We start from the raw sequence: 19,034 nt of genomic DNA on the forward strand, positions 1-19,034 counted from the left end.
TCTCTAACATTTTTAGGGCCACAAGCCACAAACTTGCATAATAATCCCTCTCACATCAGCTTTCCATTCATTCACCCCTTCCTCCTCCTCTGCTTAAAACACCAAAAGGGCCAGGGATTTAAGTGGTCCTGGCTCTGAATGTCTGAAACATGTCTAAATGCCATCAGTGTCCACAGCCCCTTTTCACGCAATTGTAAATGACTGAGCAGAGGACAAAGGGATTAGGGAGCAAAAGGAGAGAGGAACCATCGTGACCTCTTAGGGCAACTGTGACCCCCCCCCCTTTAACCCCCTCGGCCTGACCATCTGAGCATTCAACAAACCATGGGAATGTAGTGAGCATGGAACCAAGAGCGCTCACCATTTGTCTGCAAGAATTGAAAAGGAGGGCAGCCGGGATTTGGAATGTTGGGCCATTCTTTTCTCAGCACATTCCACAGTGTTCTCCCGACAACTAAATGACTATCAGACCAAATACAAACGGTCTCCTTTCTGGATTATGCCTCTCCGACAATCACATCTTGAGAATCGGAAGAATGTTCAACCACCAAAACCCTCCTCCCTCATCCCCACCCTTGAGGCCATAACATTTTTTAAAGGGGCAAAAGGGTTATGAAAGCACATGAAGGGGATAGATATTACAAGTATCTCACTCAGAATAATATATATTTTCACTGTTATTGTGTGACTGCTTCACAGTCTAGAGTGAAACATCTGGTGTTTTTGCTTATAAATGGTGTATTATGTTAACGTGCTGGGTCAGCTACAACTTCTTAGATCAGCTGTGGAATAGACAGTCAATGTACTGCAGGAAACAAAGTCTTCATACATACTAGATTAAAAAAAACAAGCCAGGCTAATCAAAATGCCACATTTATTTTGAGATATTTTTGGCAAAGAACACAGGATCAATCTGGTACAAAAAGGCAGTAAACAAATGTGTCTCTTATAAAAAGTCTCATGTAATGAGGCATTTGTTTTCAACTGTCATGATGACAAAAAAAAAAAAAATTCTGTACATAGGTCTTACCAGTCAAATAAATAAATAACTTATGAAATATAAAACCAGTAACCAAGGTACAGTATGTTACAGATGTGAAATCCTCTCCTGAAAATTGAGTGTGCTTCAAAACTCAAAGAACCATTAGTTCTACTGGACCAAATGTAACATTAACAAGTACAAAAGTATGACTGGATAGATTTGGCACTATTTGAAATCTTTGGTTGTTGTTTGTTAATTTTAGAGAGTCAGAGGCAATGTTAAGTCTTTGGGTCAGAAAGAGTCTCCAGTTCTTTGGGTGTTTAGTCTGTTTAGTCCTCAGAGATGGCTCTCCTCCTCCTCCATGGCTCTGTTTAGTCCTCAGAGATGGCTCTCCTCCTCCTCCATGGCTCTGTTCAGTCCAGGGATGAACTTGAGGAGCCGTCGGCGGAAGCTCTTCTGTTTGGGTTTCCTCTGTAGCGAGCTGAACCCTCCCGATTGCACTTTCTCCCCTGGTGCTGACGAAGAGTTGTTGTTGGAGCCCCTCAGGTAGCTGCGTGTACTGGCGCTGCGGGTCAGGTGGGTCTTGGCCGAGGTGAAGAGCTCGCTGGCGGGACGGATCATTCTCTGCTTACCCTGGGATGGCTTCTCCTGTTCCTGTTGGTCTTTCTCTGTGCTGCTGGTGGTTCTGGTGAGGTCACCGTTGGCGTCGTTGAGGCGGTCGCCCTGCCCCTGGTACAGACAGGTCTGGTAGAGTGGTTCCTCCTCTGTGGTGACACTCAGGTGGCTGGCGCTGCTGCTGGTGCTGCCGGTGCAGCGGAGCGCACGCAGGGCGGCCGGGCTCGGTGCGCCCAGACTACCATACACCCCCGCAGACTCCAGGGACTCATAGATAGCAGCATCACTCATCACTATGCCTAGAGAACACAGGGAAAGAGTGTTACACATCTTGAATTGACATAAAATTAAATTTACTTGAGATCCTATATATCAACATAAACGAATGACTTACCATGAACCAGCCTCTGCTCTTGCATCATCAAAGATCTGTATTCATCCCATTTCTCATGTAGGGTTTGCTGATAAAAGAAAATACAGCAATATTAGAAAGCAGTCAAAAAGGTGACATTTTGTGTGATTTCCAACTGTGAGCCTGATGGATGAGCTTGGAGACAGCAGCCCGTCATCTTGAGAAAAGTCACTTGTCTTCGGACACTAAAAAGGTCCTTTTAACCAGTCAAGTGTAACGTAAGCTTGTAAAACTACGTGTCTACTTTCATTCACTGTGCTCTCACAGCCTTCTGTAAGCATACTGGAGAGCATTGCAGCCGCTAGTTATGAAACAGGTGGGAGCAGAGGGAAAAACAGGTGGGAAAGGGATTGGTCTAAATCTAGCATGCTGCATGGTGAGAGAGCTGCTTTTTCTGTCTGCTGGCTATAGGCTTTTAACTACACTGTCAGACTGATCCCAGTCACACACTAGCCTGGTCCCAGATCTGTTTGTGCTCTATAGTCAACTCCTATTGTCATTGTCACACACCACACTGGATACTCAATTTCTGTTGAACTGTAGAAGCAAGCAGAACCAGAGGTTTGCTACATAGGGGAAAGAGAGAGATTCACCTTTAGATACTGAAGCCTTGCCTCCAGTTCTGCTTTTCGAATGGAGTCGCTGTACACTGTTTCCAGCCTATAGTAAAGACAGAGTAATGTTAAGTCAGACAGGAAGGCCAGAGAGCCACACAAAAGAAGAGTAAGGATTCATAGCATACTCTGGGCCCGGTTAAGAACAGAGAGGAACTTCAGAAGTAGCCATGTAAAGGCCCTTATATAGGAGACCTAACATGCTAGAGTCTCGGCTCAACAGTTTACAAGTAGGGGGGAAAGCTTCAGGATGGTATCACGTTTCAAGACACCCACTCGACTGTAGCAACAGGTGCACATCTGAGGGGGTTTGTTGTTTTTACTGGGCTGATACAAGCTCTCTGTTAAATGGTTCAGTAGGCCTATATGTTTACTAGAGGTGAGAATAATTTGATGAAGTCTATAGTTAGACAAGAGGCATGAGCTGGGCCTCTCATGTGGTTTACTACACTGCTTAATCAGTTGCCTTCTAAGTTTATAAAAATGGGTCTCGATTCTAATAGGCCTTTTATCTTTTACAAGCAGACAAAGAGAGTGAGAGTGTGGTTCCAATGTAACACGGAGCGAGTTCATTCTGCATATTAAAAACAGTATACGGTTTGCTTCTAGGCAACTTTGGTGTGCAAACATGAACAGCACGGTTTAGAGTACGTCCATGTCACATTCATTGTATGGTAATCACTTGAAAGATATTACCTTTCTCCAGAATATCATTTCAGGAGCCACTAGACTAGATTTACAGAGTCAGCCATGAATGAGTATTCCCATTCAACAGCTAGACTACATGATCGATTCTGTGTGATTTTGTACTTTGGACTGCAACACCGCGCAAGAAAAAAGACTCAAGATGTATCAGTACGAAAACGACATTAGAAAGCATCGACAAACTATTTATAAAGAACCGATTTGACTAGGGCCTATACAAAAAGTGGAGCATTTAAGTTCTGTTACCATCCACAACCAGTCCCCAATCCCCTTGCCAGTTCCCTTTACCATTGAGATCTGATCTGCTTACTTAATGGAGTTCCCAGAGGCCCTGATTAGCTGAACAATCTCCTTGTGTTGAAATCCCTCCACAGTGGTCTCGTTCACGCTAGTGATGGTGTCCCCTGTGCACAAAACAACATGCAGGTTAACAAAACGGCAACGGACCCAGTTAATTCCAGTGTGGCTTTATCACAGCTGTGGTTCTACTGAGACTAGTTTGATCCCACTAGCGTCTGTGGTTTGTAGAGCAATAAGAAGTACTTGGTTGGCTGGTGCTCCTGCAGCCCATGTGTGATACAGGCGCTCTAGTCTAAACCCTGGCTGTGTGGTCATGGCTGGCGACTTGGCACACGTGCTGTGGTTACCCACTTTTCCTGATAAGACAGCCTGAAAAATATCGATCAAGGATTTGTGTAACTCCATCTGTTATTGTCAAACTATGGCAAGTCTATTCATAAAAAAAAAAAAAAATGATTTTAGATGGTTCTGACTCGGCCTGGTTGTAGTTGCAGGCTGAAACACAATGCCTTTTCCCCTCTGGTGAACCACACCCTTTTCTCCCCAGTGAGATGATTTTTAAAAATGTAAATCTTTATTTATCCAGGCAAGTCAGTTAAGAACAAATTCTTATTTACAATGACGGCCTACCAAAAGGCAAAAGGCCTCATGCGGGGACGGGGATTAAAAATAAATACAATATAAATATAGGACAAAACACCCATCAGAACAAGAGAGACAACACAACACTACATAAGGAGACCTAAGACAACAACATAGCAAGGCAGAAACACATGACAGCACAACATGGTAGCAATACAACATGGTAGCAGCACAAAACATGGTACAAACATTATTGGGCACAGACAACAGCACGTCACACAAAGCAGCCACAACTGATAAAGTCCTAATGGTTCAGTTTAGAGAAAAACACAGGGAGGGAACAATAAACAAGGCATGTAGGGAATGTAGGAAGTGAAACTGACACTTGCATGTCTGATGTGATGTGTAGTGTGAAGGGGAGAATGTAGCCCTGCCTCTAGCGAGCCTTCTCTCTGAGATTAACAGACACGTGTACTGTGGTATAAGGTTTCGAGAAATTAAATGTGAGAATATACAATTTCTTTGTTCACTTCCCCTATTGTTTCTGATCAAATGGATGGTATGATGATTCAGACTAGAAAAAAATAGAGCATGTCTATTCAAGAATGCTATTTTTGAAATACACACAAAAAACATTATTAAAATAGACATGGCCGAGTTACTGAATGTGTTTGACAGAGGTATTGTATCCAGCAAGGCGGCAAAGGAGACGAGTTGACTCATATGATGTTTGTTAAATGAATCTCTCCCTTTAGTGTTTGTTGACTGGAAAATGAGTAGGCACACTAATATTTGTACTTCCCTAACGCATTTGTGCTTGCGTTTACTTAGAGACTACTAGCCTCCTGCCTGGCAAACAAGAAAGGGGCGGGATCTTATCAAAAACACCTGTCCTCCCTTCTTCGCCTGAGGTCTATATTCAGTAAAGGCAGGTCATGTACTGTATGTGTCGAATGCTGTTAAATACTGTAAAAACAAAAAAATCCCTATTGAACAGGGTTTTTCAGTTTCACTTACCGACTTTGAGTCCGGCTTGTTGAGCGGGGCTGTCGTCATGAACCTTGCACACAAATGTGCACATCTCCACAGAGTTCTGGTCCTGGTGGTGCAGCCCATATGTCTGGAAGAAGGTGGAATAATGAGTTAGAATTAGAATTTTTGGTTGACAGCTTTTCATTCAAATAAATGTATTCTTAGGAACAATTAGATGCAGGGCATGGATATGTTCTGTCGTCATGTTCAAAATCATTGGTCATTTCCCTTCACAAAAGCCAAAAGGTCTATACCTCAAGCTCTAGGCTTTGCTGTGTAACAGACAGAAAGGCATTTGAAACTTTGAAGATAGTTCATGGTACAGGGAAGCCTAGCACCTCTCCAACAAAAGTATTGTTGAATATTTGTGATATTAAACTATGTGCTCCTGAGATTGTAGTCTGCATCTGAAGGCCTGACTCTGGTGAGGACCGTCAGACAAACCCTGTGCTACACAGCAGATTAGATAACACTGGCTGACGAAACTGCAAGACAGACAACTTCGAAACAGATAGGCAGAAGGAAGACATATCAATTTATATGCAAAAAAAATAAGCTTACATTTCCCTTGCGTGGTTAGTCGAAACTAATACAGCTCTCTATCAACATCTGCCATAAAAAGGATATTAAAAGCAGTCTCTTTATGAGCCAGGACCTTTATCAACACATTTGGTTAGAACAATCAGACATATTTCCTTATGATTTACCAGTGACATTAAAAAACATTCTATTCTGTGTCATCACACTTCAGAAAAATAAAAGGTAAACCAACAGTGTAATTGACACGCAAACATTTTCCACACATCTTGTTGACGATCTTCCTTCCTTGATTCACACATGACAGTTTCTATTTCGAAGGCAAATGTGACAAACAACCACAGCCAGACTTCCCCTAAGTTGTCTTGTCAAAAGAATCGCGTAATTCAACTGCCGTCCGACAGCGTTATTCTGAGGTGATGTTTGAACTCAGGTTCCCTTGACATGCTTGTCTGTTGAGACATTAAGTGACAGACAAAATAATGGGCAATTCCATAGTCAGTAAATCATGTCAAATGCCACCTACTCAGGTGTAAAACCAGCATTAGGAAAGTATTCAGACCCCTTGACCTTTTCCCACATTTTGTTACGTTACAGCCTTATTCTAAAATGGATTCAATAAAAACATTCTCATCAAATCTACACACAATACCCCATAATGACAAAGCGAAAACAGGTTTTTAGATAAAAAAAACAGAAATCTTATTTACACAAGTATTCAGACCCTTTGCTTTGAGACTCGAAATTGAGCTCAGGTGCATTCTGTTTCCATTGATCATCCTTGATGTTTCTACAACTTGATTAGAGTTCACCTGTGGTACATTCAATTGATTGGACATTATTTGTAAAAGGCACACAGCTGTCTATATAAGGTCCCACAGTTGAGAGTGCATGTCAGAGCAAAAAACAAGCCATGAGGTCGAAGAAATTGTCCGTAGGGCTCAGAGACATGATTGTGTCGAGGCATAGATCTGGGGAATGGTACCAAAAAATGTCTGCAGCATTGAAGGTCCCCAAGAACACAGTGGCCTCCATCATTCTTAAATGAGAAGTTTGGAAGCACCAAGACTCATTCTAGAGCTGGCCGCCCGGCCAAACTGAGCAATCGGGTGACAAGGGCCTTGGATCAGGGAGGTGACAAGAACCAGATAGTAACTTTGACAGAGCTCTAGAGTTCCTCTGTGGAGATGGGAGAACCTTCCAGAAGGACAACCATTTCTGGAGCACTTCACCAATCAGGCCTTTATGGTAGAGTGGCCAGACGGAAGACACACATCAGTAAAAAAGGCACATGACAGCCTGCTTGGAGTTTGCCAAAAGGCACCTAAAGGACTCTCAGACCATGAGAAACAAGATCCTCTCGTCTGATGAAATCAAGATTTAACTCTGACCTGAATGCCAAGTGTCAAATCTGGAGGAAACCTGGAACCATCCCTACGGTGAAGCATGGTGGTGGCAGCATCAAGCTGTGGGGATGTTTTTCAGCAGCAGGGACTGGGAGATGAATTGAGCAAAGTAGAGAGAGATCCTTGATGAAAACATGCTCCAGAGTGCTCAGGACCTCAGACTGGGGCGAAGGATAACCTTTCAACAGGACAACAACCCTAAGCACACAACCAAGACAACTCAGGAGTAGCTTTGCGACAAGTCTCTGAATGTCCTTGAGTGGCCCAGCCAGTGCTCGGACTTGAACCTGATCGAACGTCTCTGGAGAGACCTGAAAATAGCTGTGCAGCGATGCTCCCCATCCAACCTGACAGAGCTTGAGAGGAAACAGAGAACAATGGGAGAAACTCCACAAATACAGGTGTGCCAAGCTTGTAGCGTCGTACCCAAGAAGACTCAAAGCTCTAATCGCTGCCAAATGGCCTTCAACAAAGTACTGAGTAAAGGTTCTGAATACTTATGTAAATGTGATATCAATTTGTTTTGCAAACATTTCTAAAACACTGTTTTTGCTTTGTCATTATGGGGTATTGAGSGMYGYTMGYGGGGGGGGGGGGGGGGGGGTTACTTTATCCATTTTAGAATAAAGCTGTAACATAACAAAATGTGGAAAGGTCAAGGAGTCTGAATTCTTCCCGAAGGCATTGTACAAACAGAAAGGAAAACTAGACAAACTCAAGTGTGATGCTCATCTACGTGAAATAATCTGTGAGCATTCTCCCTTGTTTTGACATGTCTGTACAGTTGCCTTCTCCGTATCTCTCAACGCAGGCTTCCTTCCTTCCCAGACCGAGGCCTTCCACAGAAACAGAACATGCAAATCCCAATCCAACTATGCATTTACAGTACATAGTTGATACTGACATTATCCTCTTAGCACTCTTAGAACTGGTAAAGTCCAGCGACGTGATGGAAAAAGCACAGGATCCTAATGCCATCCATCTCTACCATCTCTGGGCTTTGACCTCACTTCCTGAAGAACAGGGCTTGGCAGGAAAGGAGGGACCTCCATCCAAACCCTAAATTTAACCATCTACCTGGAATAATTATAAGCAAAACAAGGCAGTGTTGTGAACTTAGAGCAGTACTTTGGTAATGATGATTTTCATGGCCCTCACATTAGCCGGATTTTCACAGCCCTTAAATTGGCCGGCATCTTCTCTTTAGAGGTGAGGCTGACAACAAGTGGTGCATTGTTAGGAGTCGCTGCAGGGACAGAGAGGAGGGAGCTCTGAAAGATAAAGGGGGCCTGTGTGCAGAAGTCGGAGGGTTTACAGTGCTCGAGGGATTGGAATATAGTAGGTCTGACACGACACGCAGGAAGGAGTGTGAGAGAAGATTTTACAAAACCATGCCGCTTTGAAAATAGACCCGAGAGAAAACTGCCTCCTTGTCTCCAGTCATGGGATGGGATACATCAGACCCTTATATTGAGAAAGAATGAGGTTCAGGGATACATTTCTTAAAAGTACACTACATATACATTAAAGTATGTGGACACCCCTTGAAATAAATAACAAAAATTAATTGATTTCGGCTATTTCAGCCACACCCATTGCTGACAGGTGTTGAAAATCAAGCACACAGCCATGGAATCTCCATAGACAAACATTGGCAGTAGAATGGCCCGTACTGAAGAACTCAGTGACGTTCAAAATGACACCGTCATAAGACGCAACCTTTCCAACAAGTCAGTTCGTCAAATGTCTGCCCTGGTCAACTATAAGTGATGCTATTGGGAAGTGAAAATGTCTAGAAGCAACAACGGCTCAGTCACGGAGTGGTAGGCCACACAAGCTCATAGAATGGGACCGCCGAGTGCTGAAGCGGGTAAAAATCTTCTACCTTCGGCTGCAACACTCACTAGCAAGTTCCAAACTGCCTCTGGCAGCAACGTCAGCACATGAAATGGGTTTCCATGGCCGAGCAGCCGCACACAAGCCTAAGATCACCATGTGCAATGCCAAGCGTCGGCTGGAATGGTGGAAAGCTCACCGGCATTTGACTCTGGAGCAGTAGAAACGCGTTCTCTGAAGTGATGAATCACGCTTCACCATCTGGCAGTCCAACTGACAAATCTGTGTTTGGCGGATGACAAGAGAACGATACCTGCCCGAATGTATAGTGCCAACTGTAAAGTTTGGTGGAGAAGGAAATAATGGTCTGGGGCTGTTTTTCATGGTTTGGGCCAGGCCCCTTAGTTCCAGTGAAGGTAAATCTTAACACTACAGCATACAATGACAGTCTAGACGATTCTGTGCTTCCGACTTTGTGGCAACAGTTTTGGGAAGGCCCTTTCCTTTTTCAGCATGACAATGCCCCCGTGCACAAAGCGAGGTCTATACAGAAATGGTTTGTCGAGATCGGTGAGGAAGAACTTGACTGGCCTACACAAAGCCCTGATTTCAACTCCACCCAACACCTTTGGGATGAATTGGAACACCGACTGCGAGCCAGGCCTAATCGGCCAACATCAGTGCCTGACCTCTAATGCCCTTGTGGCTGAGTGGAAGCACTTTCTGTTGAACGTGGAACGAGGGAGAGCTCGGTTGGTTGTTGTGGAAAAGTTTGTTGTTTTGAAAGTGTATTGGAAAATTTCTTAGTAGCTAGTTAACTTTTTAGTTTGGATGCAGTTGGCATCAGTTGCTGATGCCAACTAGCCTAGCTTGTTAAGAAACTGACTATTAGAACTGTTAAGGCTCCATGGATTGATGAGGAATTTAAAAACTGTATGGTTGAAATAGATGGGGCAAAAGGAGCGGCTAATAAGTCTGGCTGAACATCTGACTGGCTGACTTACTGCAAATTGAGAAATTATGTGACTAACCTCAACAAGAAGAAACTGTATTATGAAGCCAAGCTCAATGATATGAAGAATGATGGAAAAACACAAAGTACTTTAAATGAAATTATGGGCAGAAAGAAATTCAACTCCATCTTTAATCGAATCAGATGGCTTATTCATCACAAAACCATTTGATGTTGCCAATTATTTTATTGATTACATCATTGGCAAAGTGGGCAAACTTAGGTAGATAATGCCAACAACGAACAGTGAGCCATCGTATTCATGCATAAAAAAAACTAATAATGAAAGAAAAGCATTGCAAGTTTGAATTTTGTAAAAGATGTGGATTTAAAAAAATTGTTATCGATCAATAATGACAAACCTCCTGACATTGACAACTTAGATGGAAAGCTACTGAGGATGGTAGCTGACTCTATAGCCACTCCTACCTGTCATATTTTTAATCTGAGCCAGAGGAAAGTCTTTGTCCTCAGGCCTGGAGTGGTAAAGCAGCCTTTACTGGTTCTAACAGCAGCCCTATAAACTTGCTGCCAGCTCTTAGCAAACTGTTGGAAAAAATGGTGTTTGACTAAATACAATGCTATTTCTCTGTAAACAAATTAACAAAAGACTTTCAGCATGTTTATAGAAAATGGCACTAAACATGTACTGCACTCACACAAATTACTGATGATTGGTTGGAAGAAATTGATAATAAAATTGTGGGAGCTGTACTGTTAGATTTCAGTGCAGCCTTTGATATTATTTTGACCATAACCATAAAATGTATGTTTTATGGATTTCAACCTTGCCATATTGTGAATTCAGAGCTATCTATCTAATAGAACTCAAAGGGTTTTCTTTAATGGAAGCTTTTCTAATGACAAACATGTAAAGTGTGGTGTACCGCAGGGTAGCTCTCTAGGCCCTCTACTCTTTTCTATTTTTACCGATGACCTGACACTGGCATTAAACAAAGCATGTGTGTTCATGTATGCTGATGATTCAACCATATACGCGTCAGCAACCACAGTGGGTGGCCAGCAATAAACTGATCCTAAACATCTATAAAACTAAGAGCATTGTATTTGGTACAAATCATTCCCTAAGTTCTAGACATCAGCTGAATCTGGTAATGGTATGGCTGTTGAACAAGTTGAGAAGACTAAATTACTTGGCGTTACCTAAGATTGTAAACTTCCATGGTCAAAACATATAATTTAGATTCAATGGTTGGTAAGATGGGGAGAGATCTGTCTGTAATAAAGAGATGCTCTGATTTTTTGACACCGCACTCCAAAAAGCAAGTCCTGCAGGATCTAGTTTTGTCTTATCTTGATTACTGTCCAGTCATGTGGTCGAGAGCTGCATGGAAAGACCTAGTTAAGCTGCAGCTGGCACAGAACAGAGCGGCACGTCTTGCTCTTCATTATAGTCAGAGGGCTGATATAAATACTATGCATGCCAGTCTCTCTTGGTTAAGAGAGCTTGTATGTACGTATTGATATGTAGGCTACGTGTGCCTTCTGTAATTTTTTTATATAGTTCTGTCCTTGAGCTGTTGTCGATTAATGCTCTGTATTATGTCATGTTTCATGTTCTGTGTGGGCCCAGGAAGAGTAGCTGCAATGTACCAACATCTAATGGAAAGCCTTCCCAGAAGAGTGGAGGCTATTGTATCAGCTAACAGGGGGGGCGGGGGGCAACTCCATATTAATGCCCATGATTTTGGAATGAGATGTTTGATGAGCAGGCGTCCACATACTTTTGGTCATGTAGTGTATCTGATCGATATGCTGATGACCGTTCAACACATACACACTCCAATCTAAATCTTATGGGATTTATCGGGAAATCATCCACATGGTTGGAGGAATCAATCTCATCAACCTCTATAATCCGCTTACCTGGATCTCAAAGCCAAAGGTCTCCTCCTCCTTCTTCACCAGGACAACAACTTTCCTAAAATGAAAAACGTGGATATGATTAGTTGATATACAGTATTGAATATATGGAGATTGATTACTTGATATCCAGTATTGAATATTTTGGGGATATGACTGCTTGATATACAGTATTGAATATACGGGGATATGATTACTTGATATCCAGTATTGAATATTTTTGGGATATGACTGCTTGACTGGTGAGTGACATCACCACCTGGTGCATAAAACACATGGGTTCCTCATCCTCACTGAAAATGCTTTATAATGAAATAGCCAGAGTGCAATGGAGTGCTTTCCAACGATCTCTCCATAGATATTCACTCCAGATAATATCTTATCTGCTGTAATGGGACATTTAAGATGAATAAAGTTAATTATCAGTTCAGTGATTAACACAATGTATTATAGTTTTCCTTTCTGTAATACACATGATTTTATTTGTGCAAGGTTGATGGTCACTAGACTTGAATGTTATGGACTGCTGATAGTGTTCACGCCAGTCTAAAGGCGCCAGTTCCAAGGACACTGGTTATTATTATATTCTGGGACGCTGTCTGATTCACTACCTTGTGTTATGCGTTTACAGAACATATGTAGTTAGGATACAAGGGCCTGCTCAGAGAAGGCTTGGGAGACATGCGCTCTGCTTATGTGTTGGAGGTGTTTCCCTGTAGCAACTTGTATTAAAACTGAGGTTTTTGATTGACTATCAACCACGCTCTCCTTTTCGTTTCACGTGGAATTCCCTTGACAGACGCTCTTGGATTTTTTTCTTTGTATAAAATACATGGATGATGAACATCATGATAGCTAGCTGTGTAATACAATCATGGTTAAACAGAACTCTAAAATGGCAAAAAGATTGAAGCAAAAAAAAAAACTGAATGAAATAGTGAAAAAGTTGTTTCTTTTAGGAAGTGATGATAAAAATACACACACACACACGACATGCCTCAGGAGGACTTGGATGGACTAGACGACAAGTCTTAAGACTGTTGAAGAGTTAATCAAATGGCTACCCGGACTATTTGCATTGAACCTGACTCTCTTGCACTGGCTCTAAGCACACTCACTGGATTCCCACTACCCACACACACTTACACATACTACATTGACACTCCAACACACACTGACGCCACACACTTTCACATATTCTGCTGCTACTCTGTTTATTATATATATCCTGATTGCCTAAGCATTTTTACCCCTACCTACATGTACATATTGCCTCAATTACCTGAACTACCTCGTACCTCTGCACATTGACTCAGTACTGGTACTCCTTGTATACAGCCTAGTTATTGTTTTTATATTGTTACTATTTCCTATTTTATTTAGAAAATTGTTTATACTTTTTAATTCTGCATTGTTGGGAAAGGGCTCGTAAGTAAGCATTTCACGTTAAAGTTTACACCGGTTGTATTCGACGCATGTGACAAAGAAAATTTGATATCTTACAGAATTAACAATTAAAAATTGCATTATAAATCATCCACAAAGTACACTACTAAGAAAATAACTACAGTACAGCTACAGTAAAATGACAAATAAAACTCTTGCATGTTCTTATCTAAATTGCATGACAAGATATTGCTGTTGCCAAAACATGACAAGCACTCTTTTGTTTCCAAAGGCTTCCTTGCGTCATACCAAAAGTAAAAATGTCCAACGGTCTAACTGGGCAGTGTGTACTGCAATGTCCACTTAACATCATAACAGCATCCATAGATTAGATAAAAAATGCATAATACATTAGAATGTTAAATAGTAATAACCACAAATACAAAAGGTTACTGTACTGCTGCCTTTCTGTAACTCACTACATTCAAATTTCCCAAGAATCAAACCCAGAGGCCTCTGAAATACTCAAATGACTCTGAAAGCAGCCTACTGTAATTGAGTGAACACATCATTTGGGTCTGTTGTGAATGAAAGGGTTTAGTAAGGCTGATTGGGTATGTTCTGACAGTCTGTGTATGACGTGCTTCTTTCAAAGTAAGAGTGAAAAAGTGACAGATACACAGATGTGTCCTGAAACTGATGGAAGGGGTGAGATGACTGTTGGGCTTACCTCTGTGGCTCTGGTGTTTGTGTGAGAGGCTTCCACTTCTGCAGCCCACCACTCTGTGAATTGAAAACATAACAGATATTAAATATAACAAGCAAAAACGTTTTTTTGGGGGTTAGAACAGAAACCACACAAGGGGATTTCCCAACTACGTATGTAGGCCAGGTTCAGTACACACCTCAATCTTCTTGTCCATCAGGTCCTCCTGAGGCATGTCATGTGTGTATAGTGTGTGTTTTTAAGCTACTGAGCCAAAACACGTGTAAGAAACAATTACAGATAGACACGCATTTCTGGTTCTGTCTGCTCCCAGTTTAGCCTATATTTAGCTCTACTCTACGCTGTCCACTGTCTTGTGATGCCCAGACTGCTGATACACCAAACTGTGTGTGTTTTTGTTTTTTTCAATAACGATCTAAAATATCTCCCTATTTGTACAGGTTATACTCAGACTGTAGACAAACCAGATGTGTGTGTGTGGACTTGAGTCTTTGGTCCTCTTGCCACAATCACTGCATTGAGGGAAAACCCGAGCCAAATTGGGACCCAACCTCCACTTTACTTAGTGTAAACTACAAGTCTCTCTTATACTACATAACGTACTGTATTTAGCCTACACTACAATCAATTCACCTCTGTTCTACCTCAATGATCCTAAGTGTTGACCCAATGAAAAGGCATTTTTATGTCTCTGCCTCTTTGGGTTTTTTTTTTTTTTTTGCTTCCTTTATTTTCCAACACTCCCAGAAGGCCCCTCTCAATGACTTCATTTATTCCCAAATACACAGAGAGGGAGAGAGAGAGACTCCTGGGGGTGGTAGGTGCAGAGCAGGAGCTGGATGCCCTGCACATTCCCCTGTTGTGGCCCCAGGCTCCAGATGATGGTGAGAGACATAGGTAGGGGGCCTGTGTATAACTCTGGCTGGCCTCCTAATACAGTACATCTATAGAACTAGGACAGCCAATGTTGTTGTGTCAAACAAAACTGCTTCAGCTTTCCGCCCCAAAAATCTATTTTGCCAGTCTACATCACAGTAAATTCCCAGATTATGATGCTGGGCCATGTTAATTCACTGGTAAAGCCACCACTGTTCCCTGTAAGGCCATGTTCCACCTGAGTGCATTCTATCTGCATGCTTAGAAATATTAATTTGATGCAAAGCTAATTTGATCACAAGGCATAATCTGTTGTGCTCCAAAAAGGCAAAGATATTATGAAATGGTTGGATTGCACTGAATCAAGAGGGAGTGTGGCACTCATGAACCATCATGTGTGAGTGGTCAGGAAAGTGGAAAGCCTTGGTACGTGACAAGTGAACACCATTTATGTTCTTGCTTGAGTGAGTGTGCCAACTCTTATACAAAGCCTATATCGAAACAGGAAACAATGCTTTGTGCGTAAAACAGCAACAGGCCCCCCATATTGGGCTCAGACAATAAGGGGTCATACAAATATTCACACTGCTGTTTCTAAATCAAATGTTATTTGTCACATACACATGGTTAGCAGATGTTAATGCGAGTGTAGCGAAATGCTTGTGCTTCTAGTTCCGACCATGCAGTAATATCTAACAAGTAATCTAACAATTTCACAACAACTACCTTATACACAAGTGTAAAGGAATGAATAAGAATATGTACATAAAAATATATGAATGGGTGATGGCCGAACAGCATAGGCAAGATGCAGTAGATGCTATAGAGTACAGTACATACATATAAGATGAGTAATGTAGGGTATGTAAACATTATAGAAAGTGGCATTGTTTAAAGTGGCTAGTGATACATTTATTACATCCAATTTTTCCATTATTAAAAGTGGCTAGAGTTGAGTCAGTATGTTGGCAGCAGCCACTCAATGTTAGTGATGGCTGTTTAACAGTCTGATGGCCTTGAGATTGAAAAACAGCTTCTGTCTCTCTAACAAAATGAATGCCGTCAGACTTTTAATTAACACCAGACATCATTTTATGTGCGCAATATATGTGCTAGTGAGAAGCCATGAGAAATGAACAAACTTTACATCAGACTTCAAATATTGAGCATATCCAAGCTGGGCTGTTGCTAAAAGTGACACTGCCATGTGCTTTCATTCAGGGCATCATGCAGGATGGCTGGGTGGTAAATTTAGATATATATTTTTTTAAACACATGAAACTGCTTTTTCCTGCAATCTAGAGCCATAATCATAACTCTTACTTAATTCTATGTAAAACAATATATGGTTTACTGACTGGTGGTTATTTTTTTAAAGAAACCAAATATGCTTCTCTACATCGCTGCAAAAATCTGGGTAAAGATTGAAAGGAATGAGAGTCTTATTCAGAACATTTAGTTATTGCTTGCCTTTCTAAAGTCTACCAGCTAAGACAATTAGACAAGCTAGCTACTCTAACTGGATTGATAGACTGACATGGCTTCTTAGTTCACTCTTACAAAAATGGGTTCCATAAGGGTTCTTCGGCTGTCCCCATAAGAGAACCCTTTGGGTTCCATTTAGAACCTTCTGTGAAAAGGGTTCTACATGGAACCAAAAATGGGTTGTCCTATGAGGACAATAACATATTCAGGTTCTAAATAGCACCGTTTTCTCCCTAAGAGTGTACCTAGTTGAGGTTGGGAAGCTTTCTGGGCTAGCTAAAGCCAACTTCATAAAATTGCTAGGTGCAAGGCTAGTAGTATTACAGAGAAACAAAATATGTTTTAAACAGGACAAATCAAACTGGGCACGTGCCACCTATAGGCATGACGCTTCTGCTTTCATTGATATCTTTAGTCGACAACTTCTGCCACGTTCCTGTGCAAATCGGAACTAGGACACTTTTAACTAACTATTTGTAGTTAATCACGTGCCACGTTCAACGCATTAGCAAGTCGGAAATGTCCGAGTTTCCTAGTTCCGAACATTAAAGGAGCAAGTGCAAGTTACAATGTAACAAAGTTACCATCACTAACACAGGATACATACCTTTCTGTAGTTCCTTGGCAACGTTCCACCAGAGTAAGCCAAAGTCTTGTAATTATACACCTCCGAGGAATTAGTTGGTAAATCCATAGTTTTACAACTGTCTGACTTGGAGGACGGAAAGTAAATATCGTCCTGGCTCGAAAGTCCACTAGCTGGATCACAGGAGTTTACTTTTTTAAGCCTTCGAAGTGTCATATTCTTCATATTATGTGCGCTGTGATCAACAACAACAAAAAAGCTAAGAAACAATAAAATGTCCACAATATCAATATCCCTCCCGCGCCTCTATCGCAGCCAACACACTGATGCTTCTGTCTAGGCAGCATACACATTGTACAACTTCAAAAATTGGGAAGGCTGCGAGTACACAGAAGGCGGTCCCTACTGTGAAGCACACGACACAATTGGATGGTTGTGTTTTCTTTTGTTTGGCGATCGGATCTTTGTGCACGTTTGCAAAAACCAATGGGTCAAGAAATTAGCAATTTGTGCAGTGTGCAAAAGTCTCACATGCCTGAGAAAAATACATTGCCTATATAGCCTGCATTCTCTTAAATCTAAACAAGAAGGCCTGCGATTCTAAAAATGAAAACAGTATCGGTTTAAAATGGGCTACAGCTGTTTAAATTATAAAGTTATCAGATTAGTTGGGAACAAACTTGGTCGAAGGCTGGGCTGTCATTACCTAGGCCTACATAAGTAGTAATTACTATTGTGTTCTAATGCAAGACGCATAGCATTACAGTTTTTGACAATTACTTACACATAATTTCTGAAACTATGGCTCCTTTTCACTAGACTACACACAAAACCCCAAAACACACATATGCAAAACATCACACATCTCTTGCAAAACCAAACATGTAATTCAAAACTACTTTAACTCTTCTCAAAATTGTGTTTCTGCATCAAAAATCTACACACAAACCATCAAATGACTAGCTCTTATACATGCCAACACACGGATGTGACAAATGTAAAACACTATCTTGTCTTTTGCATGTTCAGTGGAGTCCACGGCAGTTTGTCATAGCACTCACACGTACATGTATATGCACAAATATATACAGTATGTATGAATATTCAGTATATATTTACACTATAAAACAGAAGTACAAGGGGGGGAAATGTATTGAGAAAGAAAAACATTGTATTTACATCCAGATTTCGGGATGAACAGTAACAGACTAAACAAATACAGTAGAATATAAAAACAAATAGGCTTGTTACTATAAAGTAAAAAACTATTAGGGTGCATCCTGTCTCCTATTTGGGCCTGGATACAGCACCTCATCAACGTCACAAGCGGTGATCTCTCTGGCTAAACAGCGGGGGAAGTAGATTATGGAGTGGCGTATACAGCCCTGGCATGCCTCCTCATTGTCCTCGTCCCCCTCTTACGCTCACTCTTCTCTCTCTCCAAAATTGGCCTCCATTGTTGTCCAAACCAAGAAAGCCAACCTGAAGCCTATTTACAGTACTCAAGCTCTGATTCTAAGTGAAGAAATTAGCACTAAGTGTTTTCACACGTGAGCACTGGGAGTAGGAAATCGGTAAAAGATTGTGGCATTTTGGATGGCAGTGTTTTCCAAACAAAACACAAGACCTGTTAGTTTTGAATGATGTGTCTAATGTAGAGAACTGTGTTTAGTGTTTTGCAAAAAGTGTGTTTTACAATTACAAACTGACTGTAAAGCTGATAATGTGTTTGCAGTTTTGCAGACTTGGTCTGAAGATTAGGTACATGAGTTAATGGTTTCACTGAGTATGCCTCAAGTACCACTTTTAGTGTGTAAGCGATTGTAAAAAACTGTAAACAATACATGAGGTCATGTGCTTCACATTTGTTTTATCATGGCTGTGATGTGGCATAGCCATGAGGCAAAGCAGGTTGGCTAACCACCACAGCCATGACACAAATGTCATAACACGTGTACTTGAGTGTATTATTGCTTTTATACAAAGCGTCACCAGCATTAAAAAGCAAGATTATTTCCCAAACCATCAATTCTTCAACAAAACGTGATGCTAAAAAA

The 19,034-nt window shown here is 41.4% G+C and overlaps 1 protein-coding gene across 1 annotated transcript; it reads right to left on the reverse strand.

Annotated features, from left to right (window-relative positions):
- Positions 1-857: 857 nt before the first annotated feature.
- On the reverse strand, positions 858-17,311 carry LOC111977087 (general receptor for phosphoinositides 1-associated scaffold protein-like). The gene is made up of 8 exons (XM_024006388.2): positions 16,999-17,311; positions 14,034-14,086; positions 11,921-11,975; positions 5,228-5,330; positions 3,639-3,732; positions 2,603-2,669; positions 1,992-2,058; positions 858-1,896 (listed from the first exon to the last, which is right to left on the reverse strand). The coding sequence occupies exons 1-8, from the start codon at positions 17,200-17,202 to the stop codon at positions 1,361-1,363; spliced, it is 1,179 nt and encodes a 392-aa protein (XP_023862156.1). The 5' UTR covers positions 17,203-17,311; the 3' UTR covers positions 858-1,360.
- Positions 17,312-19,034: the final 1,723 nt, after the last annotated feature.

This window comes from Salvelinus sp. IW2-2015, linkage group LG17 (assembly GCF_002910315.2).
Source record: "Salvelinus sp. IW2-2015 linkage group LG17, ASM291031v2, whole genome shotgun sequence".
NCBI classification, from domain to species: domain Eukaryota; kingdom Metazoa; phylum Chordata; class Actinopteri; order Salmoniformes; family Salmonidae; genus Salvelinus; species Salvelinus sp. IW2-2015.

What these genes read in the sequence shown, in the direction of transcription:
- LOC111977087 (XM_024006388.2), bottom strand. Translation starts at nt 17,202, where the DNA reads ATGAAGAATATGACACTTCGAAGGCTTAAAAAAGTAAACTCCTGTGAT. An exon ending in TGCCAAGGAACTACAGAAAG is followed by an intron (nt 14,087 to 16,998) that starts GTATGTATCCTG and finishes TTCAATTCACAG; the next exon opens with AGTGGTGGGCTGCAGAAGTG. An exon ending in CAAGGCTTCAGTATCTAAAG is followed by an intron (nt 2,059 to 2,602) that starts GTGAATCTCTCT and finishes TTCTTTTATCAG; the next exon opens with CAAACCCTACATGAGAAATG.